Here is a 26,145-nt window from a genome sequence, read left to right as displayed (position 1 = left end):
GAAAGGGTTCATATTTAGCTTTTGATGCTACAAATATAAAGTGTATAAAGCAGGGATGGGGCGTGTAAAGTACAGAGGAAAACTATGGTAAACATGCGGTTGACAGAGATGGAAATGACAATACTGTTGTTTAGTGATTTCAGGTTTGATAAGCTGCAAGCTCTTAAACAAATATCATTAATAAAGCAGGTCAGACAGTGTGTGAAACTCATTTCCATGCCTCCGACTATGTGGAGTTGAACGTTACAAGAAACATTAACAGGATCTTCACAGCATCTGTTCACACCTCCAGCCCGGGCCCTCGCGGAAGCCAGGCTGTGTGATGGAGTACCTGGCTTCCAGAGAGAGGAAGATGTCAGAGATCAAACGGATGCTTGCAGCGAATAAAAAGTACCATATTCAAAACTGAAATCAGTGGACTGAGACAGTTGGCAGGAAGAGAGACAAACCAAAGAGACAGGAAGAGGTGCAGTTTGAAAAGCGCAGCGCTGCAGACTTACTCTCACAGAGGAATGAGACGAACTGACAAATTAGTTGTTGTGTTTCTGTGCTTTTAATTCTGGTTGTTTGTCTGCGTTCGGTTTTGCTTTTGGTACATCACCCTGCAGTAGAATTGACTGCTTGACGAGCCACAGGTTGTGTATTTTCTACAGGAGCATGTCTTCATTGCTTTTTGAAGACGGCTCTGATGGAAATGCACAAATGAGGTGGGTCGTGTTACACTCCAGGAAGGGAGTTTGAAATGATGTACCCAAAGAGCTGAGCACCATCATAAATCTTTCAAAAGAGCACGTGGATGATAAAACTGCCTGGATCCTGGATAAAACCATCAGGGATTTATCAACACAGTGGACTCATTAGTTTGGGTAAGTGTGTTTTTTTTCCTGTATTTGAACTTTAGAAATGAAACCTTCTGTGAACGGATCAAAATCGCAGCTCTGGAGTTTCTTAGTTCTTAAACTAAAAATCCGTTGGCTAATTTATTTCCAAATTAGAACTACTTATCTTCAGCCAAGCATACATTTTGTCAATCCAAAAAAAAAACTACGACAAAAACTATAACATCACTTTCTTCGGCTGTTGGTCAGTGTCGAGACAGCGGTGGAGATGTTTCAGATTGTCACGTACACCCTTTGAGATGAAAGAAAACGAGGACCTTTGGTTGAGAAGTGTGAAGAGAGCTCTGAGATGATTTAGGTTACCGTGTCTGTGCCGGTGCTGTGTGCTGATCTGCTTTAGAGAGGTTAACCCTATTCAGAAAAGCCGCCACACAATCCGCAGCAGCATTAGCCAGCTGTTTCCCATTAGGGTGTTTATTTCTGCCTTTCAGGTCAAAGTGAAAAACAATTCATAGCCCAGGAAAGTGCAACTAATACTAATACACTGACTAATACCGACAATTAGACACTGAACCATTCAAAAGTACTGAGAGGAAGTTGTCTCCATTAAGCTTTTTATATATGCCACCGAAGCGTCTCTATTCATTTCTTCAGTCCCTGACAAACCTGCCCTGGGAATTCGGCAGCATTAAGGCATAAAACCAAATAACGTCAACAACAACACAAACCAGGCCAATATGCATATTTAACACATTTCCATTAGTAACATTGCCAGAACTTGTGTGTCTAAGGTGTCTTCACTGCTTGCAGCTATGGCAACTACATTTAAGATCATTCCCGGCCCTGGAGGCCATTTAGCCTCTTTAAATTCACTGCTGACTCACTAGGATATGCATCTATCTTGCATTTACCCTTTTGCTCACTGAACGATTGCTTCATCCTGTAGGACCTGGCATTAGAAAATATTATGAAAAGTTGACCATTTTAAGTCACTGTCTTTTATGTTGTCTATCGGGGCATTGTGGGTAATGGTAAAACAACACACACTGTTCTTTTGGGGGGGTTTACCTGCTGTGTGGACAGAGGAAATAGCTTTAACTTTGTGTGTTGCCCACCTACATATCACTGTCCCTTTATATTAAAATAAATAAATCCCAGAACATTTGAACTATGGAAAGAACAACGGCATCTATTATCACAATCTTATTGTGTGTGGGACTGTGGTGGGCCAATAATAGGAATATATAGACACCGATCAGCCATAACATTATGAGCACTGACAGGTGATGTGAATAACACTGATAATCTCGTTATCATGGCACCTGTCAGTGGGTGGGATATATTAGGTAGCAAGTGAACATTTTGTCCTCAAAGTTGATGTGTTAGAAGCAGGAAAAATGGGCAGCGTAAGGATCTGAGCGACTTTGACAAGGGCCAAATTGTGATGGCTAGACGACTGGGTCAGAGCATCTCCAGAACTGCAGCTCTTGTGGGGTGTTCCCGGTCTGCAGTGGTCAGTACCTATCAAAAGTGGCCAAGGAAGGAAAAGCGGTGAACCGGCGACAAGGACATGGGCGGCCAAGGCTCATTGATGCATGTGGGGAGCGAAGGCTGGCCCGTGTGGTCCGATCCAACAGACAAGCTACTGTAGCTCAAATTGCTGAAAAAGTAAATGCTGGTTCTGATAGAAAGGTGTCAGAACACACAGTGCATCGCAGTTTGTTGCGTATGGGGCTGTGTAGCCGCAGACCAGTCAGGGTGCCCATGCTGACCCCTGTCCACTGCCAAAAGCGCCTACAATTGGCATGTGAGCATCAGAACTGGACCACGGAGCAATGGAAGAAGGTGGCCTGGTCTGATGAATCACGAGTTCCAGGTCACCAAATTCCCCAGATCTCAATCCAATCGAGCATTTGTGGGATTTGTTGGACAAACAAGTCCGATCCATGGAGGCCCCACCTCGCAACTTCCAGGACTTAAAGGATCTGCTGCTGACGTCTTGGTGCCAGATACCACAGCACACCTTCAGAGGTCTAGTGGAGTCAATGCCTCGACGGCTCAGGGCTGTTTTGGCGGCAAAAGGGGGACCCACGCAATATTAGACAGGTGGTCATAATGTAATGGCTGATCAGTGTATATATATTATATATATATTTTTTTTAATGCAGGAAACTGACTCATCTTCTCTTACCAAGAAAAATGTAGAGAGAAAAAAATCCTGTGGTCAGACTAAGTTTTTGCCAGGGATGTTGGCACAGCAGCCGTCCTTACGTGTCACTTGAGTGTAATCAGATCTAGCTTGTGTTTAGTTAAATGGTTATGGTAGAAACCAGTGAATTGCACTGTAATGCATTTACAAAAATATATATATATACGTCTAACTTTGTGCTGTCACCGTTATTTTAATATGCATTTGTAAGTTTTATGTGGTTCGGTTTGTATCCCTGCTTCAACATGACATTGACAGCAGTGATGTTGTGTTTTCAATCTGCAGCATCCAGTATAGTCTTGCACACTATGGCCTAAATCTGCTGGCGAATCTCAAATTACAAACGTTTACCAGACCACGCGTTTATTTATATAAGTGGTAGAAAGTGGCTTGACAATAAATTAAACCGCTGGGTACGAGAATGTGATTTGTGATTCATAGGCAGGGCAATGCTCTAGGCCCAAGTGTGAAAAAAGGGACAACAAAAAATCTATGAAGAATAGTTTTATTTGGCCGATTGGGAGTATTCCTCTGTTTGCAAACAACAAGGGCTATATTGGAATTTAAAAAGTTGCGACTGAATTATTTATTCTAGAATTAAGATTGTTTTGTTTTGGGTGTTTTTATACGCTTCACTAAGACACACATGCCATACATTTTAAACAGCTATAAAAAGGAAAAGGCACAGAACTTTCCACCAGTGTGGTGTTGGTCCCCTTCCCAAAACACAGGAATCGGCTGTAGTGGCGTATTGTTTCAGACCATCATACTCTTACAGCAGATCGAGTAGCATTTCATGTTCAAACGCACTCAAACAAAACAGTTTTTTCTTGTCGGTTTTGTTTTGGTGCGAGCTCTGAATTTGTTTCCTGTTTGAAACTCTATGATGAATTAGCAAAAACAAATGACTATAATCATTTCTCTATGACATACAAAATAATTTGTTTCACGGCTGGATGCAAAGCCTCAAAAATCTGACCAGTGTGGATGTGCTCTCGATAAATCGATCACTACTGTATTTTCCTTCTAAGGTAAGCAGCCCTTTCAGTTGCTACCCATCAGCAGGGGAGCAGACAGGAAGTGGCGACGCATGGGTGACGCCGAGCCCCTTCAGCAGCAGCCCTGGGTCGGTGCTTGTCCTGCGGTGTAGCTTGCCGTGACACAAAGATCGCGGTCGTACCTAACCTCAGAGATTTTGCTCAGGCACGCTCAGAGGCGCGTGGCGAGGGTGACAGATTGGTATACCTTCATCCACCTGCGGATGAGAAGGGGAGTAGACGGGGGTTTGGGTGTAGGACTGGGTCAGGTCATGACCTTGTTACGGGCTTCTCCACCAGCAACCAGAACCCAGTCTAATTGCTCTGGAGCGGTTCTCGATCCAAGACTCCATAGGTTTGGAGAGGAAAAGGCAAAATATACATAGTCTCAAGAGACCTGGACAGTAATGCAAAGAAGAAAATGGTTGTGAGGTGCGAGGCGCTTTTTCTCTACCACAAGATGAAACGGTTAATCTTGCAGTTCACTCCTCTGCTGTTGTTGTGCGAGGAGGTTGGGGAAGGAATGAACCTCAGAAGCCGGCCAATTTAGTTACATTCTGTGACTAAAGAAAGCTTCCCTGTCAGACAGTGGATAGTCTGATGATGCTCTTCTTTTCGCTTGCTCGGGAGAAAGAGCTACAAACTGACATCTAATATGATGTCTCGTTATCTTAAAGATAACAGGAGGCAAGCCTGTGGTGGCTGTTCAACGGGCCCCCTGCCTTTGTGCAGCAAGGCAGATAGGTCACCAGGTCCCTCCCGTGCCAGTTATGGACTTCTAGACAATTCCTGCCAGTCATGCACAATAGGTGTACACTCACCTAAAGGATTATTAGGAACACCATACTAATACTGTGTTTGACCCCCTTTCGCCTTCAGAACTGCCTTAATTCTACGTGGCATTGATTCAACAAGGTGCTGAAAGCATTCTTTAGAAATGTTGGCCCATATTGATAGGATAGCATCTTGCAGTTGATGGAGATTTTTGGGATGCACATCCAGGGCACGAAGCTCCCGTTCCACCACATCCCAAAGATGCTCTATTGGGTTGAGATCTGGTGACTGTGGGGGCCAGTTTAGTACAGTGAACTCATTGTCATGTTCAAGAAACCAATTTGAAATGATTTGACCTTTGTGACATGGTGCATTATCCTGCTGGAAGTAGCCATCAGAGGATGGGTACATGGTGGTCATAAAGGGATGGACATGGTCAGAAACAATGCTCAGGTAGGCCGTGGCATTTAAACGATGCCCAATTGGCACTAAAGGGCCTAAAGTGTGCCAAGAAAACATCCCCCACACCATTACACCACCACCACCAGCCTGCACAGTGGTAACAAGGCATGATGGATCCATGTTCTCATTCTGTTTACGCCAAATTCTGACTCTACCATCTGAATGTCTCAACAGAAATCGAGACTCATCAGACCAGGCAACATTTTTCCAGTCTTCAACTGTCCAATTTTGGTGAGCTTGTGCAAATTGTAGCCTCTTTTTCCTATTTGTAGTGGAGATGAGTGGTACCCGGTGGGGTCTTCTGCTGTTGTAGCCCATCCGCCTCAAGGTTGTACGTGTTGTGGCTTCACAAATGCTTTGCTGCATACCTCGGTTGTAACGAGTGATTATTTCAGTCAAAGTTGCTCTTCTATCAGCTTGAATCAGTCGGCCCATTCTCCTCTGACCTCTAGCATCAACAAGGCATTTTCGCCCACAGGACTGCCGCATACTGGATGTTTTTCCCTTTTCACACCATTCTTTGTAAACCCTAGAAATGGTTGTGCATGAAAATCCCAGTAACTGAGCAGATTGTGAAATACTCAGACCGGCCCATCTGGCACCAACAACCATGCCACACTCAAAATTGCTTAAATCACCTTTCTTTCCCATTCAGACATTCAGTTTGGAGTTCAGGAGATTGTCTTGACCAGGACCACACCCCTAAATGCATTGAAGCAACTGCCATGTGATTGTTTGGTTAGATAATTGCATTAATGAGAAATTGAACAGGTGTTCCTAATAATCCTTTAGGTGAATGTATAAGTTCTCGGATCAAATTTAACACTTTCACAAAGAAGCAGCGGCATCAAGCTCTTTTTCCATTTGTGTCCGTAATGGACCTTGCAGCAGCCCCCAGTTGTGGCCGCTCTAACTGGTTAATCAGATGCCTAATTTTAACTTTATTTGAAGACATGCTGCAAAAAAAGACCTCCAGCTGTGCGCTGTCCCATTACCATAGAAACTAAATAAACCCATTATATTTATGCAATGGAAGGGGCCCAGGTGACGTAGCATCTGCACTTTCTGCTACAACTTGTGGGTTTGGGGTTTTTTCGCAGCAGTTTACTGCAGCAGCAGCCCCTCTGTTTGCAAAGTATGACCAGACAACTGTCACTGTAGGAAGCAGACACTGCACAGCCCATCTCAGTGTGGTCCCATAGCCTCCTTTACTTCACCGATAAGCTGTAGATGTTGCTGCCGAATGTCAGTGCATTGATATGAGTGATTAGGTGGAGATAACTGTCTAAGAACAGTAGTTTGTGCGTCAGCTGTTTTCACTGTGGCCGCTTTAGGATTCTTCTAGACTGTGAATCTTCATTGCTCAACATTTAGAGACAAGTTGAAATGCATGCAATATATTCTCATTAGAACTAGGGAACACGGCCCCATTTAGTCTGAAAGCTGGTGATTAGAAGACATTATAGGGCAAAATAAAGGATTGCATTTGCTTATCTTCTCTATAGTTGTCTTGTGTAAACTGACACATGCCTATTAGTCAGTGTGAGGCATCTGTAAGACTTGACACAGTTATTTTAACATTTATTCCTCTTTCTACAGAAATGGATCGAAGAATCTCACTAATAGAATAAGGAACACAATTGGATTAATGATCTGAATGTGTCATTTAAATGCACTGCTTATAGTGATCTCCTAATTAATGATCTTCCACTGATGTGACAGAAGCCAATTAAATTAGACTTGTAAAAAGTACTGGTAGAATTGTAAAATAAATCCCTCTTTTGCAAAAAAGGGTTGAACTGATATTGAAGAAGAAGGTCTTTTCAAAATCAAGCCTACTCTTCATTGTAACGCATTGCCGCACATTAAGTATTCTCAATTGTCAATGTCAATTCAATTTCTGTAATGGTTTAAAATCTGATAAGAATGTGTTCCATTCGGGCAGCAGACAGTTTCACATCGTGTGAGCAGGATCACCTTTGAAGACACGCAAAAGTTGTCTGATTATAAACGGATGTTGTGTGCTTGTTTGCAGAGCAATGGAGAAAGGCTAAGAGTGGACTTGTGACATATATACCTTGGAGACATTTGATCTGTATTACGGTGCTGAGAGAACATGGAAACACGGCTGTTCCCCAGAGCTGCAGTGTGACGCCTCCCATCCGCAGACAAAGATGAAAATGGAAGGTAGATGTGAATTTGTTCTTATTTAAAATGGGATCTTTTCACCCTGCTGGTGTCAACCCTAACCCTGGCTGTGTTTTCCACCCCCAGGTGTTTGGATACACAGATACCGGAAGCAACTTGTGAGGTCCATCTCGGGCCCCTTCCTGGAGAACATCGTGAGTCACATGAGGAAGGTGGAGCTGCTGAGCAGGGACGAGGCCAATCAGATCCAGGCAGCGGGGCTCCTGTCTGAGAAGGTCCGCACTGTCATCGACATCTTGGCAGCGAAGGGCACCCAGGGCTCCGAGTCACTGCAGGCCTTCATCGAGACCACGAACTCGCAGCTCTACCTCCTCATCACGCTGTACGGTGAGTGGTGCTCTCTCACAGGAGTCTGTGGAGGTCCATGTATCTATTCGTATGGGGTAGTCAAAAGAAGATATGTTTTAATTAGTCCCCTTTTAGCATAGAAGGGGTAAACTCCCAAAGCATGAGTTTCTACAATGGGAAACCTGCCAGCTGCACAGAAGATCAGATGGACAGTTTTGCCACAGTGGGAAAAAAAGCCTTTGCGTGTCTTTAAGCCTTGCCACTGGCAAACCTGTGGGGGGTGGCAACTACCTACTGTTTCTCTCGTTTTCCTTTCATCTCAAGCTCTCTGAAAAATGCTCACGCCTGCAAGTATTTTTGTTAATGAACTACTCAAAATGCAGCTGCATAGTCTATACTGCCTGTCTGTGTGCTGATCTTGTCATGTGTTTTAAGTCCCACCAGTCTTGCAGAGGAAAGGGGAATACTTTTCAGTGTTTTTCTAAAAAAAAAAAAAAATGTAGTCTAAGTATGTCTTCTCCTTGTGTGTAGACCCGATGGTGCAAAAACACGTGGAGATACTGCAGAGCCGCTATGGAGCCTGGTTGGAGCTGGGGCTGCAGCCAGGCAGGTCGTCCCTGGAGAGCATTAACAACCTCCTGCTGGTGGAGGGACTCTCGGACCTCCAGCAGAAGGAACATGATGTCATGCAGGTTGAGGCCACCAAAGGCACAGGGAGACACAACGCCAGGCAGCTGGCCCTGGATAAACTCTTACTGCCCCTCACCAGGGTCAGCATGCCCCCTCGCATCCTGCTGACGGTTGGGGTGGCCGGCATTGGGAAGAGCACTTTGGTCAGACACTTCATCCACCGCTGGGCCAAAGGAGAGATCTACCAGGACGTGAGCTTTGTGTTCCCATTCACCTTCTGGGAGCTCAACGCCTACGAGAAACTGTCCGCAGAGCGGCTGGTGAAGCTGGTCTTCCCCCACATCGCAGAGATGAGCCACGTCTTCAATGGCACCACCCGTGTCCTCCTGATATTCGACGGGTTAGACGAATTCAAGTGGCCTCTGGACTTCTCAGATACAGTTTCCTGTACAGACCCCAAAAAGGAGGTGCCCACGGACAGCCTCATCACTAACATCATCAGGGGTAACCTGTTCCCTGAGGCCTCTGTCTGGGTGACTTCTAGGCCCACTGTAGCTGCACAGATCCCTGGGGGGCTGGTGGACAGGATGACTGAAATCCAGGGTTTTGGGCCCAAAGACATCCAGGATTTCTTGCGTCAGATGTTCCAGGAAGGTGATGTGGCCTCCCAGGTGTTGTCCCACCTGAGCTCCAACAAAATCTTCCTGGTCATGTCCTATGTGCCCTGTGTTTGCTGGATCGTAGCTTCCACTCTTGGGTACTTTATAAGGAATGGCTCACAGGATGCGTTGCCCAGGACCTGGACAGAGCTCTACTCTTACTTTTTTAAGATGATGGTGGAAGGGGATTCCAAGGACAAGGAACCCCTGAAGATAGAGCAAGTGAGTGGAAGCAGCCGGAAACTGATGGGCAGCCTGGGGAGGTTGGCCTTTTACGGGTTGATCAAGAGAAAGTACACATTTTATGAACAGGACATGAAGGCCTATGGGATTGACCTGCCCTCCCTCCAAGGCAGCCTCTGCAGCCGCATACTGGTCAAAGAGGACTCCCCCGTATGCACTGTCTATTACTTTGCCCACCTCACTCTCCAGGAATATCTGGCCGCCACCTATTACTACACAGCCTCCAAGCGGGCCATATTTGACCTTTTTACAGAGAGTGGGATGTCCTGGCCTAAGATTGGCTTCCAGAATCACTTCAAGAATGCCCTCCAAAGGTCGCAGCAGGCTGAGGATGGTCAACTGGACATCTTTGTCCGCTTCCTCTCAGGCCTGTTGTCTCCGCAGGTGATCAAGCCACTATCGGGGCTTCTGTTGCTGGCCAGAGATGAGCACAATGGCTACAGAGGCCCCGCCATCTCCTTACTGCAGAGCAGCCTGAGCTCGGGCTGCACCGTCTCGCTGCGGTCGGTGAACGTGGTGCACTGTCTTCAGGAGCTGCAGCACACCGAGCTGGCACGGACCGTGGAGGAGTCGCTCCGGAACGGCAACCTTGCAGGCAAGCTCAACTCGGTGAACTGCTCGGTGCTGGCCTATCTGCTGCAGGTGTCTGAGGAGTGTGCGGAGGAGACCAACCTCTCCAACTGCCTGAACTACAGCATCGTCAAGAGCCTGTTGCCACAGCTGCTCTACTGCAGCAACCTCAGGTAAACCCAGCGTGGGACTGGGGGGGCAGTGTGGTCGTACTCAAAGAGAGGTTGGCTGTCTCTGAGCAGTGAGTAGATGAGTGCAAATTAAACAGGGATGAAATGTCAGCAGGAAGAAGCAGTAAGGATTTAATTTTTGTAAAAGGTCTGAATGCTAAGGCGGGTCCTCTTCAAGTGGTAATCTCTTTCTGTGCCTTTCACAGACTGGAGAACAACAACTTTAAGGATGATGTTATGGAACTACTGGGCAGCTTGCTGAGTGCCAAGGATTGTCACCTTCAGAAGATCAGGTCTGACTTCATCGTCTATGTCTTGTGTTTGCTTACTGTGAGGAATTCCTGAAGATATTGGACCTAAACAGATTTTTACCTACAAGCATGGCAATTGCACATCTTCTGAGTAAAGGTTATAGTGAGCTTACAGTGGGGCATTTGGGTTAAGAAAATGTAAGCAATGTGTATCCTTTTCCTAGTCTATCTATAGCATACATAATTTACCCTCTGCGTTTTTGTGTCTGAATAATAATTATATGTCCATCTATAAACATCCGCAAGCTTTTAGTCCAGCTAGGCTTTGTAAAAAGCCATTAAAAATAATAACAATAAACCTCTGCTCTCTTAATGAGGTATACACCAAAAAATGAAATAATGACCCAGTTAATTAAAGCTAAAATACAGGTGAATTATCTGCAGGCTGTGGCATTAAGCTCAAACAATTATCTCTGCTTGCTGTTGTTTTCTCCACAGCTCATTAGAAGAGCAGTGTGAAGGAATAGCCAGTCATTTTATACACTGAGTAATATCAAAACCAAATGCCTCAGTTAGATTGTTTTTTCTCTGCCTTTGCGAAAGAGCTGTTTGTTCTTCTGTGTGAATCTATGACTAGTATATGACTATAATCTAACTGTAGTGCTTCTTTGCACTCTGCTGGAGCCAGTGATTGTCACCCACCTTCAAGGTCGCTCGCTGCCCTGTATTAAAGGGTCTTTAAACCTCACCTAATAATGAAACAATGCCATAGAAACATTAACCTCGATGTTGTAAACACTGCCACCCACCTCCAATACTGAAGTGCTTATGCAGAGATCTATTTTTCCATCTGGGTGGTAGTTGAATACTTCCTGTCAGTTCCAGTACAGGCTATTGTTACAACCAGCTCTTTCATGTTCTAAAAACAAAGTAAGAAAAAAAAAAGCAGCTGTAGCTTTTTGCTTTGTAATAGTTTAATCATTTCAATGACACAAGTTCTTGGTCTGTTCGCTTGTGTTTGAGTCACCCAGATGTCACCAAACACCTCTTATTACCCTGTGTATCATGTGCATGTGTCCTGCTGAATTAGCACACAACACATCTTCCTAAAAAACATACTTAAAGACCCAATATACCAGGATGGGTTCATTTTCAACATGCTGATGGTAAAACACACATTTCCATTGAGCTAGAAGAATAGTATATAGGTAAGCTTTTATTGGGCTATTTATTATGCCTCCTAGAAAGTTGCTAACTGATGCTCATGTGCTTTGACCCCCCCAGTCTGGCGGAGAATGCCATCAGTAACAAAGGAGCCAAGGCCATCAGCAGATCCCTCATGGTCAACAGGACCCTCACAGCTCTAGAGTAAGTACAGAACATGTTATTCTGGCAGGAAAAGTAGTTGGTGGACAAACAAAAAAGCACTGGTCTTGAAGTGTCCTTGGTAGATGAGGACCTCGAGACTCAAGCACAGCACTGTCTGTGTAGGCCTGCTCCTTCACCATATTCTCGACAAGTGGGCGAGTGCATGTCCGGCAACACCAAGAGAACGGTACAGGCTTGACTGCTGGACCCCTACAGTGAGGGGGTCCGGAGGCTCTGTTATGCTGGGGGGGAAATTTTCCTGGCATGGTTTGGGTCCACTTGTCCCCTCAGAGGGAAGGGTCTCAGCAAATCATGACATTATTCTGTTATTCTGAGTGATCACCTTTATTCTATGGTGACACATTTCTATCCTGATGGCAGTGGTCTCTTCCAGGATGACAATGCCCCCATCCACAGGGCACGAGGGTCACTGAATGGTGTGATGAGTATGAAAATTATGTGAATCATATGCTATGGCCTTCACAGTCACTAGATCTCAACCCAATTGAACACCTATGGGAGATTCTGGATGGACGTGTTAGACAGCATTCTCCACCACCATCATCAAAACCCCAAATGAGGGAATATCTTTTGGAAGAATGGTGTCCATCCCTCCAGTGGAATCCAGAGACTCGTAGAATCTGTGCCAAGAGCATTGAAGCTGTTCTGGTGGCTTGTGGTGGCCCAAAACCTTACCAAGACACTGTGTTGTTTTTTCCTTTAATTTTTCACCCGTCTGTATATGCCATTTATAGTGTGTGGTCGGGAATATGCAATGAGATTTATGTTTTAAGATTCTGTGACTGCAGTGAAAGAACTGCGATAACAATTGCTACTGCAGGAGAAGGTTTGCAATGTCTCTGGAATAAATGAATGCAGTAGGACTTACATAAGCAAGCTAGACGTCATTAAGGTTCTTCTCATTCCACCTCTGTCCCTCTGTGATTTGTATGCAGTCTCCGCAGCAACAGCATCGGGCCCAAGGGAGCCAAGGCCATGGCAGAAGCGCTGAAGATTAATCAAGGCCTGGTGTTTCTCAGGTGAGAATAACAGGAATGTAGTTTTCAGTTCGGTTCAGTCCAATAATAACTTTTGCCCTTTAAAATTAAAGACGGCCAAAGTGTGCATTCTCACAGTTTCCATGTGGTTTTCAAGGTCCAATATGTGAGACACAGATTACTGGCTCTTTCCCTCACCTGGTTCCTCTTACAGCCTCCAGAACAACTGCATCGGAGACGAGGGGGCCAAGGCCATCGCAGAGATCCTGCAGACCAATCGCAAGCTGCTCATGATTCTGTGAGTATCCTCCAGACTTTCTGCCCAGAGTAACTCTGGTGTTTAGAAGCAGTGTGTTGCTGCTTGCCGCTCGGTTTGCCTCTCTGCCTGTACTTCAGCCAGCTGTTCTTACCTGTTCTTAGTCTACTGGTGTCCGGGCCTGTCCTCTCAAACCGTCTATGAATAAAAATGATACGCTCCAGGGGACCAGACCAAGTGCAGTCAGGTTTGAGTTTGAGGACTCTGATGTGAAAGAGGCGTTGCGTGTCACTGCCTCTGATGTTTGTCTGTGTCCCCCTGTCAGCCTGCAGAAGAACTCCATTGGTGCAGAGGGAGCCAGGCGGATTGCAGATTCCCTGAGGAAGAACCGGAGTCTGAAAGAACTCATGTGAGAGAACGAACCAATCAGGGACAGCCACCCAGAATACTTAGCCAATCAGATGAAAACAGTATATAAGCTCAGACCACTCTGAGCTTATGCACAGCAAGACAATTGTAGCATGGAGAGAGGGATCTTCAGTCTCCTTTAAAAGCTCTGATGTGATTATTGGCTTTTCACAAAGCTATAATTATTATAAATGTCTTAATAGAAAGGTAGCAAATTGAGGTGCAGTGGCATTTTAATGGTTGCAATCAACAGTTAGAACTGTGTATCTTATTTTAGCCTTCACTAAGTGTGTCACAACCTCTTACCTTCCTGTTCATATGTCTAACTTGTCTGGCTGGGCGGTTTCCTGTCTTTTTTCTTCAGGCTTTCTGGCAACCAATTGGGTGACAAGGGGGCTTCGGCTCTGGCCCAGGCCCTGACAGAAAACCACAGCCTGGTCACTCTTCAGTGAGTCCTGATTATATTGTTGGTCTCTTTTCATTCTAAGCTGGGGATTCCGCATTCAACTGTACTCTCCTATTAATACTTTCTTTTGTTTTTCTTGCCATTATGCATTTTGTTGCCGCATCATAACTCATGAAATGACAAAAAGTGCTGACAACAGGTTAAGTGTGTGATGCAGGTTTGCAATTTTGTGTGTGATGCAGGTTTGCAAGCCCGCTCTCTAGAGAAGTACTGCTTCAGAACTGAACGTTGGGAAAGACGTCTTCAGTGTCTCTTTATAATGTTCATCGGGGGAGAGCATGTGGTTCTCTGATGGGTTACCCCAAATTGAATATTCTACCCGAGCAGTCAGGCGTGTCACCAATATAGAATAGTCATATGAGAACAGGCCTTGTTAACTGTCCCTATCCTTTGTTACAGCCTCCGGAGTAACTCCATTAGCAACAAGGGGGTCACAGCGCTGACACACGCGCTCAAACACAACCGAGGACTCATCACCCTGAAGTGAGTGTGCCCAGACTCTCTGCCCAGCTGAAGCCTAAACACTGTCTCTGCTCCTCGCTGTTCTCTCTCATTGTGGCGGTGTGCCTGACTGCGTCATGTTGTGGTTTCCACACTGGTCTCCTTCTTCACGCCGTGGCACGAGGGAAGGGGCTGTGGTTGGCATCACTCTCCGGTTATGAGCGCCCAACATGTTGTTTTTGTGTGTTAGAGAAATGTTTATGTTTCCAATAGGGTAATGCATTTTATTTCAGAGGAACTGGCAGAGGTATTAAAGACACCGGGAGCCTATGTAAGTGCAGTTTGAAAAGCCCACCCCATGTTAAGGAAAAGACCAAATGTAGGAGGCTTTGTCAGCTTATAGCAGGGGTTGCTGTCACTGGAATGAGCCGTCAATAAGACCCTGAGGTCAATTGGCATGCTAAAAACACATAGAACTGCAAGAACCATGGGACAAACCAACCCACCCAATCCTCTGTTTTGTCTTTCAGCCTTCGGGAGAACTCTATTGGGGTGGAGGGAGCGAAGGAGATTGCCAACGCACTACGAGAAAACAACACACTGAAAAACCTGGAGTGAGTGTGACTTCACACCAGAGCTGTCAGTGGGGCTGTCCCTGCCGTCTGTGTGCACAGCTCATGAACTTAATACTGAGTTTACTTGTTGCATAATCATATATATATATATATATATATATATGATTATGCAACAAGTAATATATATATATATATTTTTTTTTTTTCATTCTGAATGTTTGAACTGGAACCTGACAAGCCTCAACTTGAATCACTGTGAGTGTTGTTGTTTTGATTCATGTTTATTCCTGCCTATAATGGTCCGTCTGTCCTCTCAGCCTGACAGCGAACCTCCTTCATGACGAGGGCGCGAAGGCCATCGCGGCGGCTGTCAAGGTGAACTGTGCTCTCCTGTCCCTGCAGTAAGTGTCCGTCGAGCATAGCAGTCCACTCGGCTCCGCGGGGTTGAAGGGCTCCTCAAATCATGTGAAGAGCTGACAAGCGCCTACAGGGCTGTAGTCAATCCAATCATTAGCCCAGTTATGTAATTCAGAGCCCAGGGGACGAACACTAGAAGACTGGAAGTTAGGATTTTGGAATGTAGAAAATATTTCTCATCCGATTTGAGGATGCTGTGTTTTTATTGTTTTTTGTTCCTACTATGAATATCATCGTGACGGGCTCTTAGAGGATTTTGTCCGTGCCTCGGTCGTGCTAAAGTGGGAACAGGAGCTGTCCTATTAAAGGGGACTATCGGTTACTGTCTCAATGTGACGGCGTTTCTTTCTTTAAGCCTCCAGTGGAATTTCATCAAGTCCAAAGCTGCCAAGGCCCTGGCTCAAGCACTACAGAGCAACAAAACCCTGCAGTGTCTGGAGTAGGTACCCCATCATGATTCCCATTGCTGGGTTCTTCAGCCCTCATTGTGGGGCCACCTGCTTTAATATCCAGCTTGTTTCTCTGAGGCTGTCTGTCCTGAATGCGCTTTGTAACTGGCCTGTGTGTGTCCCCAGCCTGCAGGAGAATGCCATTGGGGACGAGGGGATGGTGGCGCTGGCAGGAGCCCTCAAGACCAACAACTCCCTCTCTAAACTCTAGTGAGTGTTCAAGATATCTTTCTCGAGTGCTTGTTGTCGTGTTTTGTGTTTTCAAGTCGTAAACAGTTTGGTTTGTGAGCAGATATTTCTAGTTTGAGGAGAATCGATCAGTTTATCTTCAGGGAGTGCTTAGTAACTACTGTCTCCGTGTCCAGTCTGCAGGGAGTGTCAATGGGCAGGACTGGTGCCATCGCCCTGGCAGACAGCCTGAGGACCAACCAGACTCTGCACACGCTCGAGTAAGTCTTACTCTGGGCCTTCCTCCCATATTTAAACCAGAAGACCAGAAAAATATGCGCAGAACATGGACACAACAATGACAAAACCTTGCATCAATCACTCCCTTATCTAAGCCAAGACCAAGAAAGTTAATCTCACTTCTCGTCTTGTTGATTAGGGCCATCATCTGCTTTGCTGAGGCCATGAACTGACGCACTGTGGTACCGAACCTGTACTGTGAATTTCTTCTGTTCTATAAAATCCAAAACCTGTTGTTTTTTGGTTTCCCCTTTGATCTTTCCAGCCTGCGTGGGAATTCGATTGGGATGGAAGGAGCCAAGGCCATGTCCAATGCTCTGAAAGCCAACACCAGCCTCAGGATTTTAAAGTAAGGCCCTGGACTCCCTTCCTCCATCTTCCAACAAGAGATAAGAAACAACTCAGCTCAGCACATGGGCTTTTCAGATGCAGATATGGAGGCTTGCAAAACCACGTTGTCATTGTGATGAAACATGACACACACAGTGCAACTTTGTCACAGGAAGTCCAGGCTCAGAATGGCTTTGGTCTTCTGGGATTTTAGCAGTGGGTTACAACCTAGGGGTCAGGTCTGAGAAGTGATACAGAACAGATGCAGAGTGTAATGGAAGACACAGAGAGGGTGTGATGGTGCACTGCACTGACTGATCGTATCTCTGGGCTTATCTCCGCAGTCTGCAGGAGAACTCCCTGGGCATGGATGGAGCCATCTTCATAGCCAACGCCCTCTCCGGGAACCACAAGCTCACCCACATCAAGTAGGTGTTGGCAAATGTCTGAACAGCGATGGGTTAACAGGGAAGGTGTAGAGATACGATGCACAAAAGCATTTACAATGGCCACTCGGGTCCATGGCAGTTCTGGAGTGGTATATATAGTCCATCAGCTCAGGAGTGGGCGTCCATTTTAGTTACTGATGTGATCAGGACTAAAGTTAAACATTTTCCATTACAGCAAAGTTCACTGTGATGAATAAACTCCTACTTATTGCTGGCGGCTGATCTCTCCAACCCACTAACAGCTACTGACATTTTAAAGCCACTTTTCAGCTTTAGTGTCATATCGACCCTTTAATCTTGTTTGTGTCTGTGTGTGTTTGTTTCCTGCAGCCTCCAAGGGAACCGCATCGGGGAGTCGGGGGCAAAGGTCATCTCTGACGCCATCAAAACCAATTCCCCGGATTGCGTGGTGGAGATCTGACCCTGGAAACGCCAGAGAGACGCTGTGAGGCGGCCAACGTGTCTTCTGCTCTCCAGCCTGTGTCGGGAGCGAATGGGTGTCCCATCTTGAAGATACCTCGGGCGCACTGGTCTGTGTTTCGGAAGACCTGGGGTGAATGAGGAGACGCACCCTCCACTGAAGCAAAAGATCCTGTTGACTCGTGTGTGCTGGGATGGGTTTATTCGCTCTTGGATTCTGGAAGTTTACGGGTACCAAGTGATGGAGAGAGTGCCAGTGATGGAGTCTAGACCGTATCTAGTCTCCTGGCAGTACCAGCTGCATACAGAAAACATTTTTGACTGGTACACAGACCTCGGTACCTTACGTTACATGTATGAATGTAAAGTTCACAATTCTGACATATGACTCGACCACAGGACCCCGCGATGCAGGCCAATTGTAGGTGAAAGGCGTCTTTTTAAATGTTACCTTGATTTAGGTTTAGTCTTTTTGTTGTTGGTCTTTATTTCATATATTTATTTTATTTAAAAACAGTGGCACAGTGGCAGTCTGCAGTGTTACATTTAATTTCACAATCGGTATTGTTGTGGGGGTCTATCTCCCTTTTGAAATCAATGCTGTTGTACAGAGAAAAAAGCTTTAATAACAGCCAAACTGAATAACTTGCTGTATTAATTCCTCAGGTGTCCATTTTACGCTGCGCTGCCACATCCAAGGCTTTTCGGCACGGTTGCCAGCATATTCTATAGCATGTCTAGGGCTATGTATATTATAGATCAGGGTTCATTTTTGACATTTGAGTTGGTAAATAATGTTGTATTTAATTCTGTTATTTCCGATTCTAAAATACAACTGAAGGACAACGAAGAGAAAACGTCACTTTAAAAAAACCTAGGAGAGATTAATAAAGAATTTTGCATACAAGCTATTGTACTGTAATACATTTTATAAGTGTAAAAAGGAAAGGGAAATAAACCCATTTACTATTAATTGAGTCTGGTATTGACATGCCTTCATATATCTTTCAAATATGACCGTAAAACTTAATGATTACTCATGATTATTATTTGGGTAGAGGCCAGTATATTACTGTACTGTACTTGTACAGGGTTGTTAGGGTGACTTCCAAGAAACAAATCTTGCGAAATGTGTCAGAAAACATTCACACCTCAACCGCAGTCTGAATATTGAGAAATATGAAATGAAAAATACCCAAGGGTGTCTGGTATCGGGACAGCGAGTTGGACGAGGAAGTGTCTTTTCAATGAAACCTTTCTTTTGAATTATCAGACAATACACTGTAGACACGGACAGTTTTGTGTCATCGCACGTGCTCTGTTTGAAACACACGACGCGGTGTCTTTCCTGCTTCATACTAAACACAAGCAGCTGCTTCATTCAGAATGAAGTTTGATTAGATGACTATTGTTGCATTATTTATATCCAGCGTTTTGGAAGATGGAAATGTTTCCCACGTGGATTCTATTTTTTAAAGACATGCCTTTGATTTCAGATAAAATAGGTGTGTGTTTTGCCTGGGAAAGGAAGCTCGTCAGGTCTTATGGGACTGTTGTATTTAAATTATATCTGTAGGAAAGGAAGGCAGGAGACGCATCAGAGATCAAGTGGATTTTTAATGCTGAAAGAATAGAATTGAATACATTATTTGTGAAAATTGTACAATAGTATTATTTGTACATTTAAATAAAATAAAACATTTGACCCACCAGCTAACAGAAAACTACCAACCTGTGCTGATTGGCAGCTTCATTATTTCCTTCCAGTCATTATCAGAATCGCTCTCAAGTTGGCATCCTCTGAAAAAGCCCCTTCTAAAAGAAGCAGCCGTGCAATTATAGCCCGTTGTACAGAGGTGTTTTTTTTTTGTTTTTTTTTTTGAGTGGGGGGGGATTCCTGACTGAATCCAAAAATAGTCTCATGATGGCGAGTTCTTCAGGCACAGATCTGTCTGAGCTGGATGAGGAGGGTGGGGCACTGTTTGTACACAGTGGGTCAGCTCCTTGTTGTTCTTGGGTTAAGACAGTTATGAACCCGCTCAACCCGTGGGATGCGCTGCGGGACTCAGAAGTCGTTGTCGCTCTCCTCCAGCACCTCCGTCCTGCGGGGGGGGCGAGCGGGGTGGCGGGAGGCTTTGGGGGGAGGCCCTTCCAGGCTGTCGTTGTCGTCTCCGGGGTCCTCGTTGTCTTCGTCCTCCTCCTCGTCTTCGTCGTCGTCGTCGTGGTCCACCTCGATCTCGCTGTCCTCGGAGTCGTCCTGCCGGGTGAGCAAGCGAGAGCGCAGCTGGCAAACAGTTCCACACGCATCTCATAGTGTACCCAAATTGGCTCGCGGCATTTTCTGTTGACGTTTCTTTTTTGGCTTTCTGACAGGGTATTGTTTTTTTACTCTCTTTAGATTCTCTAAACAGGTGAAATGACATTCTGCAAATTGGTCTTTAATTGGGGAGGGCACATAGATAGATAGATTATATTTGATGTATATACAGATATAGATAAAAAGACAGCTATATATATAATAATTAGTTGTACTTTTTCTCTATAAATAGGAGACACTGACACACTCCAGAGGCCAATCTCTGTGGCTTACGTTTCAAAGCGTCTGTTTCGATTCTGTCTTCCTGTGGAATTTGACCAAACGCGGTCAACTACAGCCCTGCAGGTACACATGACTTCTATCGAAACTAACACCGAACTACTCTACAGTCCAGATATAAATCTTCTCAGAGGGACAGAACTGACACACCCACCCGGTGCTTTTTCTGTGGTGTAGGGGCTCAGCAAGCGCACTATTCCTGGAAGTGGATCTATCTACAGCGTCTCTAGGGGTGGGGGTGGGGGTGGCGGTGGCGGTGGGGGTGGGGGGGGCAGAGGTCAGCGGTGCACTACGAGGACAGGTAGGGAGCCATCAGCGCGGTGACCCAGGGTCTGACTCAGACTGCGCTCCGACCCACCTTTCTCTTCCTCCGCGGGGCGCTGCGTGGTGGGGAATTTAAAGCGGCCGATTTGCGCTTTTACATCCGGGGTGTGGAGAGACAGAGAGAAAACAGATTGAGCAGAGAAGGGGGTGGAGGTGGGGGAGAGATGAAGTGGACACAGGGGTTTGATCCCCTGCAACGGAGAGATCCTGTGGCCTTGAGGCTCTCAGGGCGTTCACTGGATGTCACCGATTTGAACGGAGAGGGGTCAACCACTAAATAATCAATCTCAGGCCTGTTGAGGTATTTTCTCCTCTGAAAAGGTGGACTTTTTCCAAGACGATAAGTATCCCCAAGCTAGGAATTTTAGATACATTCAAAAACATGAATATTCTTTTTTTCGCTGAAACGCCGAAGTGCGTCTTTAAAACGTTATAATTGGTTCCACTGACCTCGTCACTGTCTCCTCCATGCATCGTACCCACGATCCGAGCGCCGGCTCTGCCTGTGGAGACGGGAACAGGATTACATTAATAAATGCCACTCTTAAAACAGACAACTTTCCCACAGTGATATTGTCAGACGCCACCAGCCCATTAAACTGGCCGACTCGGAGTCTCTCCGGTGCTGCTTCGAGGCTCGGAGCGGTGATAAGCCCCCTGTCATGTGACCCTCTTGAGAGAGCCGCACAAGGAAAAGTATTTTCCAATCAGTAAGAGCAAAGGCCTGGATGTCTCTTTCCAGTCTCTGGGTGTACAGCCACAATGCTAGCTACCTGGAACGGGCACGTCCCGGGTGGGCCGCGGCTTGGGTGGTCTGCGGTCCTCTATGTCGCTGTCCGACCCCTCGTCCTCTGGAATCTCCATGTCCGAATCCTCGTCTTTGCCTTGGGTCACACGGAGAGAGCAGAGGCGCTCGATTAAATAACATTACGATCAATGAAGTGGCCTCACACAAATCGATCGGGCCTGTCCATCTCTCTGGGTTTGTCTTTTGTTTTTTAAATATACTGTACTTCGTGCTCCTGTCCTTTGGCCTCAGCATCACCAAACTCCCACTGAAAGTTTCAAACTATCGCTTCAGTGACGCCACCGACGGTGAATCCGACTTCAAATTTCCCCGCCTCCCACAGTGGATTTAAAGGTCACTCCCACTCGGTCTCTGGCCTCTCTAAGTGGGCTCTACCAACAGCCCCCCCACTAGTCTGCCATTTACATTTATAGCTCAGTGTGAGAGAGGAGCATAAATCACTCAGACACAATGGATCAGTACCGGGGGCCTATTCTGTCTGTACCAGTTCTGACCCATATTGACACTGCTGCCATTTTCGAAAGCACATTTGTATTGGCTTTTAGTCCGTGGAATTTGTGTCGTTGCCTTTAAAACATCTGTATAACCCCCATATAACCCCAGCCATACTTCCAGGACAACATGCAATTGGACATTCTACGACTGGGACATAGGGTTGTTGTACACCGTAAGCCATAAGGGCGGGTCTGCAGATCTTTATTCTCCAGCATGAGCACTCACCGCCCCCGCTCTTCAGCAGCCGCCGCTCCTCCTCTCGCAGTTTGTTCTGCATCAGGCGCAGCGTGTTCTCCGTTTCCTGTGGAAGCAGAGGTGCATGATGGGAACGTGAGCCACTGGCATGGGGAGCCCAGCTGTGGACTCACACAAAACTGGAGTCTCTCAAATGAACTGCTTCTCCTGTGGACACTCACGCCTGAAGAGAGGTTATGAGGCAACCAGGAACCATGCTGGCTTTTAACTCTGTCGCTTCCTTCTTCTCGTTTGAGTAACCCAGGCCGATTTCTCTTTACCGACTCTCGTCTGGGCCGCTCACCTCAAAGCGCTCCTGCTCCAGCCGGTGGTGGTCTTCCAGCTGCTGCTCCAGGAAGCTCAGGTTGTGGAACTTCTCCACATAGGTGTCGTACTGCTTCTGCAGCTCCTCCTCAATCTTCTCGTACTCGTCCATGAAGGCCGGGCTGTGGGGAGGCGGAGGGAGAGGAGAGGGAGGGGAGATGAGGACAGTGCAGGCATGCTGAGCAGCGACGGTGTTGATAATCCCTGGTGAGGGAGTGGGGTCGCACTGAGGGCAGAGGGCCAACTCTCACCGAACGGTCTGGAGGGTCTGCAGCCGCTTCTGGTTCCTCTCCAGCTCCTGCTTCTTCTTCTCGATCTTGGCCTCCAGGCTGGTTTCGTCGGAGGCCACGTTGTTCAACATGTCTTTGGTCTTCTGGATTTGCTCCTAATGCGGGTCGGGTAAAAAGACAGGAGAGAAATGCTGTCAGGTTTGGTTGGGCCACCTTGTCTGAGCTCCTCTTGAGGCAGGATTCGACACACCCAGTCAACAGACTTTAAGACGGGTTGTACAGAATTGACCTCTCCCAACAGTGCTTGAGAAACCCAACCGTCATGAAATAAAAGCTTTGTTTTTAACACATTCAAGAAAATGCAAAAGATGTGACCTTGTGGGACATGCACTGTTCTCTGAGACACGCTGGCCGGGAGCCAAAACTCACCAGGACCTCCTTGACCGCTGTTCTGAGGGCCTTCTCCGTCTCGTTTATCTCCAGGGGTCTGGCGATGGCGGCTGTCCTCATTTCCTGCAGAACAACACAGAGTCTCACTCCTCTCTCCAAACCTCAGCCATCGCCTCACTCTTCCACTTGGCCGTGATCCTACAGCGAGGTCCATGCTGAGCTCACTCATCTGCCAAGGAGATGCTGCACGTCACTGCAGCCGTTTACTGTGGGTTGTCTGAGGTTTCCAAGCTTCTGGATAATGTGAAATATCAATAACAAGTTAACTGTGTCTATGTCCCCCGTCCACCCCACTCACCCTCAGGTCCACCTCCTTCCCCAGCAGGTCGTACAGCGATGCCCCTTTAGAGGTGATTTCTGAGGCCAGCTGCCTCGCGGACTTCAAATCTGCAATCTGAAAGAGGTGCCAAAACAGAAAGTCAAACGAGGTAAATCAGGATGCAGGTGGAGGTAGGAATGGACGAATTGGTTCTGTGTAGAGACCATTATTTTCAGTAATTTTGCAAAATCCAGAGCTAAAATTTAAATTTACTGACCGAAATAGGGTTACATTTTGGTTAGGGTCTACAGTAAACATGGGCTTCGGTCAGGCGCTGCAATAGAGTTACCAATATGGATTATAAATGATCATGTAGGTGACTGTAAACATGACTATCCCCTTGCCCTCACCCTGGACCCCAGGTCAAACTTGAACTTGCTGCTGTCCTCCTCCGCCTGGTCTCCGGCAGCCATGCCTTTGGTCTTCATGGCATGGTACAACACCGAGGTGATCTTCAGCATCTCTCGGACCGCGTACCCGTCCGCCTGGTACAATCTCTTTGTGTTCAGCTTGATGTGGGCATTCGTGGCCTGCGGGGAAACCGGGGCTGGGTCAGTGCCACCTACACAGGTCCAGTTAGAACTCTACTCAATAGCCCTGTTCAGGCCCCGTTGGCTGCAATTCCCAGGGGTTATTTACAACACCTAAGCCCGATCTGTGTTTACCATGAACTGGACCACAGCCTTGATGAAGAAAACGCGGTCTGCCTCCGTGTCCACGTCACTGGGAATATCCATTTGTGGTTCGTATCTGTGGACGTGAAACAAAATTAGCTAAGACCGAAGAGACCCTCGCTCGAAATGTTAAAAGTCACCTGTGGGTGAGAATACACCTGCCCAAGCAAGTTCTCTCCTAACATTTCTACGTGACCTTTTATTCTTCTGCTTATTTATTAATTAGCCGACGCACTTATCTAGGTTACTTACAGTTTACACAGTACAAAGTACACAAGTGTAGTAACACAATCAGTACAATTTTTGAAAATAGCAAACATCCTAGGGTGTTGTTAAGGGTGTTGTTGTTCAAGTGATAAAGTGTTTAGAGCCCCCTGGCCGACGGACAGACCGACCTCTTCACCAACCACACCAATATCTCCGCCACCAGGGTGAAGTTTGGGGTCCTGAAGTTCTCCATGGAAATGAGGCGAGGGTAGCCCAGGGCCCTCATCATCTCTGTGAAATCTACAAACGCAGCAAAGAAAGGCTGTTGGCACATCTTTAAAAGCAATGCTGAGGAAGCACGTTTCTGAGAAGAAGAGCTGTTCTGTGGCCGTTTTCATTCAACACTTACTCCTCAGGTCTCTGTAGGACATGGTGTCTGGACCGGGAGCGCTGACGTCAGTGGGTTCTGCTGGCCAATCAAAGCGCGTCCGGAGTGACTGGGGTCGGCGTGTCACATGTCCCAGGAACCAGGGATTCTAGAACCTGTACGAATCCAATAGAATACGTGTTCTGTGTACTGTATGGATCCCTGTGTGAATATATACATTAACCACGTCACTTCGTACACAAACGCGCCTGTCTTCTCCCCGCTTTAATAACTGTGTCTGATTACATGAACTGCTCGCATCGGCACAATATTTAGCCAGAGAACAGCTGAGCACAGCGAGTGGGTTTTAGAGAAATATAATAGTTAGAGCAGTTTTATCCCCAATAAACCCACCCATCGCTTCAAACACGCAACAGCGTTATTATTATATAAAGGTTATACATGATTGTGCTGATATCGCGATAGATCTAAACCCAGCAGCGTTTGTTTATGTATTTATTTATTTAAATTTTCCTTGCAAACTATATATATATATATATATATCTCTATGTTTATGTATTTATTGTGCTGTGCTGTGGTCGCCTACTTTGCATCCGTTTTCTGCTCGCAGCTTCTCTCCGTCTCCTTGGAACCCAAAACAAATCTGAAGTACGGCGTCTTGGAAAGGACAAACTTGTGGGCACCTGGACCAAAGCGAAACGGAGAAAGACCATCAAGGAAACGCGGTGTTGTTCATAAAAAGAAAGAAAGGGCAATGTGCACTTCATTTTGGTTGTGTACTATTTATTTATTTATTTACTTACTTATAGGTACATATTTGGAAATACTACTGGAGTCCACTCTCTAGCATGCATTAAAGCAAGAACTGCTCATTACTGCTCCACCCTCCTCTGAGTGAGAATCACTGTTTTCTCGAAAGTAAATGTCGAAGTTTAAACGTTTAAATGATTATTGTAAAATAAGAAAAGTCGGGCAAATTGGCCAGTGCAAGCAGAAAGAAGGTCCCCCAGTGTTAGTGGGTCAGTCTGTTCAAATCCATTGAGAAGCAGTGGGATTGATTGAGGTAATTAGTACTGGGTTACATAAGCATGGTAAAAATATGATGTGTAGTGTAGTAGTAAAATGAAGTGTGGTGTGGTGTGGTGTACCATGGTAAAACATAATCATGGTAAAGTGCAGTATAGTGTACCATGGTCATCAGTAACGTGTAGTGTATAATGGTAAAAAAATGGTGTACCATGGTTAATATATCAGTGTTGTGCTTTTTTAACCAGATATCGTCCAAATAATAATTATCGATTATAAATGTAAAACTGCCATTGAAGATAATGGTGGGTTCTTCATAACATGCTCTCAAAGTGGAAGCATAAGTCTGCATATGATAGGGGCCAAATATTGTTCCGTAGGACACCTGCTGTCTCCTTCGACACGTCAATATAGAAATATTCAAATCATATTGTCTTTAGACCATAATTGGACCACCTCGGCACAAGAAACTGACGCAAATGTTAATGATTGCTGAAAAGCTACCCTGCCCTCTTGCGGACAGAGCCCGAACTGCAGATGCCGACAGACCACTGGAGCCTCGGTCGGAGAGGTACGGATCTCTGTGTCTGCGATTTCTCTATTGCAACCTTTTTTCTTTCTTGTTTTGGACTTTGTCACTGTCCTTGGAGCAGCAAGCAGTAAGTGTGCGAGTACTTTTATGCTT

The 26,145-nt window shown here is 46.0% G+C and overlaps 2 protein-coding genes across 2 annotated transcripts; one reads left to right on the top strand and one right to left on the bottom strand.

Annotated features, from left to right (window-relative positions):
- Nucleotides 1–362: 362 nt before the first annotated feature.
- On the top strand, nucleotides 363–18,358 carry nlrc3 (NLR family, CARD domain containing 3). Its single transcript, XM_066689274.1, has 19 exons — nucleotides 363–866; nucleotides 7,357–7,508; nucleotides 7,596–7,856; nucleotides 8,349–10,092; nucleotides 10,296–10,382; nucleotides 11,625–11,708; nucleotides 12,665–12,748; nucleotides 12,921–13,004; nucleotides 13,288–13,371; nucleotides 13,735–13,818; nucleotides 14,236–14,319; nucleotides 14,808–14,891; nucleotides 15,170–15,253; nucleotides 15,625–15,708; nucleotides 15,845–15,928; nucleotides 16,084–16,167; nucleotides 16,452–16,535; nucleotides 16,861–16,944; nucleotides 17,296–18,358. Exons 2-19 carry the CDS (start codon nucleotides 7,496–7,498, stop codon nucleotides 17,384–17,386), a joined length of 3,288 nt encoding a protein of 1,095 aa, XP_066545371.1. The 5' UTR covers nucleotides 363–866; nucleotides 7,357–7,495; the 3' UTR covers nucleotides 17,387–18,358.
- Nucleotides 18,359–18,982: 624 nt separating this feature from the next.
- Nucleotides 18,983–25,107, bottom strand: cluap1 (clusterin associated protein 1). The gene is made up of 13 exons (XM_066689275.1): nucleotides 25,021–25,107; nucleotides 24,456–24,589; nucleotides 24,235–24,346; nucleotides 23,831–23,915; nucleotides 23,516–23,695; nucleotides 23,145–23,240; nucleotides 22,826–22,909; nucleotides 22,418–22,551; nucleotides 22,147–22,288; nucleotides 21,834–21,909; nucleotides 21,079–21,189; nucleotides 20,756–20,808; nucleotides 18,983–19,642 (listed from the first exon to the last, which is right to left on the bottom strand). The coding sequence occupies exons 2-13, from the start codon at nucleotides 24,475–24,477 to the stop codon at nucleotides 19,451–19,453; spliced, it is 1,287 nt and encodes a 428-aa protein (XP_066545372.1). The 5' UTR covers nucleotides 24,478–24,589; nucleotides 25,021–25,107; the 3' UTR covers nucleotides 18,983–19,450.
- Nucleotides 25,108–26,145: the final 1,038 nt, after the last annotated feature.

The sequence above is a fragment of the Amia ocellicauda genome, chromosome 17 (genome assembly GCF_036373705.1).
Source record: "Amia ocellicauda isolate fAmiCal2 chromosome 17, fAmiCal2.hap1, whole genome shotgun sequence".
In the NCBI taxonomy this organism is placed as follows: Eukaryota; Metazoa; Chordata; class Actinopteri; order Amiiformes; family Amiidae; genus Amia; species Amia ocellicauda.
Note: the sequence above shows the minus strand (reverse complement) of the source record. Positions and strands in the feature narration are given on the sequence as shown.